This window comes from Pelecanus crispus, chromosome Z (assembly GCF_030463565.1).
Source record: "Pelecanus crispus isolate bPelCri1 chromosome Z, bPelCri1.pri, whole genome shotgun sequence".
NCBI lineage: Eukaryota > Metazoa > Chordata > Aves > Pelecaniformes > Pelecanidae > Pelecanus > Pelecanus crispus.
The window spans coordinates 27,847,149-27,849,404 of record NC_134676.1 but is presented as its reverse complement, the minus strand read 5'-3'; the positions used below and the strand labels follow the sequence as shown (position 1 = coordinate 27,849,404).

The 2,256-nt window shown below is 41.5% G+C and overlaps 1 protein-coding gene across 1 annotated transcript; it reads left to right on the top strand.

Moving 5' to 3' along the window:
- Positions 1–445: 445 nt before the first annotated feature.
- S100Z (S100 calcium binding protein Z) lies at positions 446–1,954 on the top strand. The gene is made up of 2 exons (XM_009485380.1): positions 446–586; positions 1,796–1,954. The coding sequence occupies exons 1-2, from the start codon at positions 446–448 to the stop codon at positions 1,952–1,954; spliced, it is 300 nt and encodes a 99-aa protein (XP_009483655.1).
- Positions 1,955–2,256: the final 302 nt, after the last annotated feature.

Here is a 2,256-nt window from a genome sequence, read left to right as displayed (position 1 = left end):
GTGGAGCCTTCTGTATACATGTGCATCCACTTTGGCTGCTGTTACTTGTTGATCTCATTTTCTTGAGGAAACTTTTGAATTAACAGGTAGGAGGATGTGCCTTCATTTTCCCTGTGTTTTCAGCTATGGGTACAAGAGATTTCCTTTTACAGTAACTTTGCAAAAAGCATACACCATAGATCACTTTCTTGAATAAAGGCCTTCCTTTCCATTTACCTTCTCGAAGTAATTGCTAGTGAGTTCAGGACAATGCTTCCTAACAGTCTAGCCTTGCTCATACACTGTTGACAGGATAAATCAACTGAAAACCCATTTTTTCAGTACTGGTAACAACTTCCCTCTTCAGCTAGCTCTCCACCCCTTCCCTGAGACCAGCCTTTGGTTTGGCTCCTGTGAAATGTCACTGACTCTGGATCTTTGCCCCACAACTCTCCTGCTCACTGCTATGTCCACACTGCTGGAGGACATGATGGATGCCTTGATCAGGATTTTCCATCACTACTCTGACAAAGAAGGAGACAGATACAAGCTCAGTAAAGGAGAACTCAAGGAGCTCCTCACCAGCGAGCTCACTGACTTCCTTTCAGTAAGATGCAGCTCCTGAACCTCTTGAGTTGCTGTTCATAGGTGGAATAAGCAGCTATCTAAGTGTTCAGGAATAGCATCTCCTTCTGCAAGGCACATCCTACCACAGCCTCTCAGATGACAGTTGTCTTTGTGGAGCCAGACAGAAGGAGATGAGATCAAATGTCCCATTTGAGAAGTGTGTTTTCAGAGGGTGGTCCAGCCCCAGTGCCCTGTCACATGCAACAGCAGCAGAGCCAGGTACCTGTGCTCTGCTCACTCCTCTGCACTTTTGAGCAGGAGGGCAAGGGCAACGTAGAAGCAGTAGCAAAATCAATGCTAAATCAGGCTTTAATCAGTTTTTTGTTTGTTTGTTTTTAATAATAAGGTATAGATAAGTCCTTCAAAGAATTAAATCCAGCAACCAGTTCTCATGAGACAAGAAAGTAGTTTGTGCACAATGGACACAGACACAGTACGTCTGCTTGTGTGCCCTGCAGAGAGATGCTAAGAAAATCCTTTCAGCGATAAGCTGCTGATCTGAATATCTCTTTGCACATTTGTAACATTCTGCATTACACAGCATGGATGCTTTTTATGGAATAATGATGAGATTCAAGTTGTTCTTCTGTATTCTCTTAATTGTAAAAATTGTTGTGGATCCTATCACCAGCAGCAGGATGTTTTTTACATTGTATCCACTTCCTTGAATTGGATTTTCTTTTAATCTTGGCTATTGATTTATTATTACAAGAGTCACTGTTCTTACTCCCACTGAATAGGATGTGTTATTTGCTAAGTAGAGATGTTCTGAATGTGTGAATGGATATATAATACGACCACTTATGAATAGCCTGTTGAAAATCTAAGTACTGTTTGTTAAGGGATGATATAGAGAAATGCACATTATAGATCCACCTTATCAAAAGAAATCAGTGCTCAGCAGCTCCTAAAATCTGTTTGATTCATTTCAGTGCCTATTTAGTACCTGCATGCCTTCGAAGAGCTGCACTGTCTTCAGTTTCTGTTGCTGTGCACTTTTGGGACTCCAGACCTATGTTTTTAATGCTGTGGCTGGTGGTATATTACTCTTAGGGTACTTATTTCATGCAGCCTTTTATTTAATAGCACCGCGGCTTGTGGCATAGCAGTGGGTTGCACTGCCAGGTGTGTCGAATACGAATTACGTATTCAAGATCTGCACAGCTAAGTCACTTTTCTGTCTCTTTAGGGCCAAAAGGACCCTGTTCTGGTGGATAAGATTATGAAAGACCTGGATTCCAATAAAGACAACAAAGTGGATTTTAATGAATTTGTCATTCTGGTTGCTGCTTTGACTGTAGTATGTAATGATTTCTTCAAAGAATGGCTAAAGAAAGAGGGATTTTAAAAATGCTCAATACTATCAATCTCCTGGCCACAAATGTGAGCAAAGCATACCTAGTTAGCATTTAGTGAATGCAAACCATCATCCCTCCAACTGTTACTGCTGCAAGACACTTATGGACCAGATCAGCAGCTCATGTAAACTGGACCAAAGCCAGTTTACACTATGTGAGATCTGGCCTTTAATATTTTCTGTCTTTGCGCAGCATTCATCTGTAACATGCATTCATCGGTTGCCCAGGTCAAGGGCTTGGGTTGACAGATCATTTGGCAGGAGCTGAGACTTCTATTTCTTAAATGTCAGTG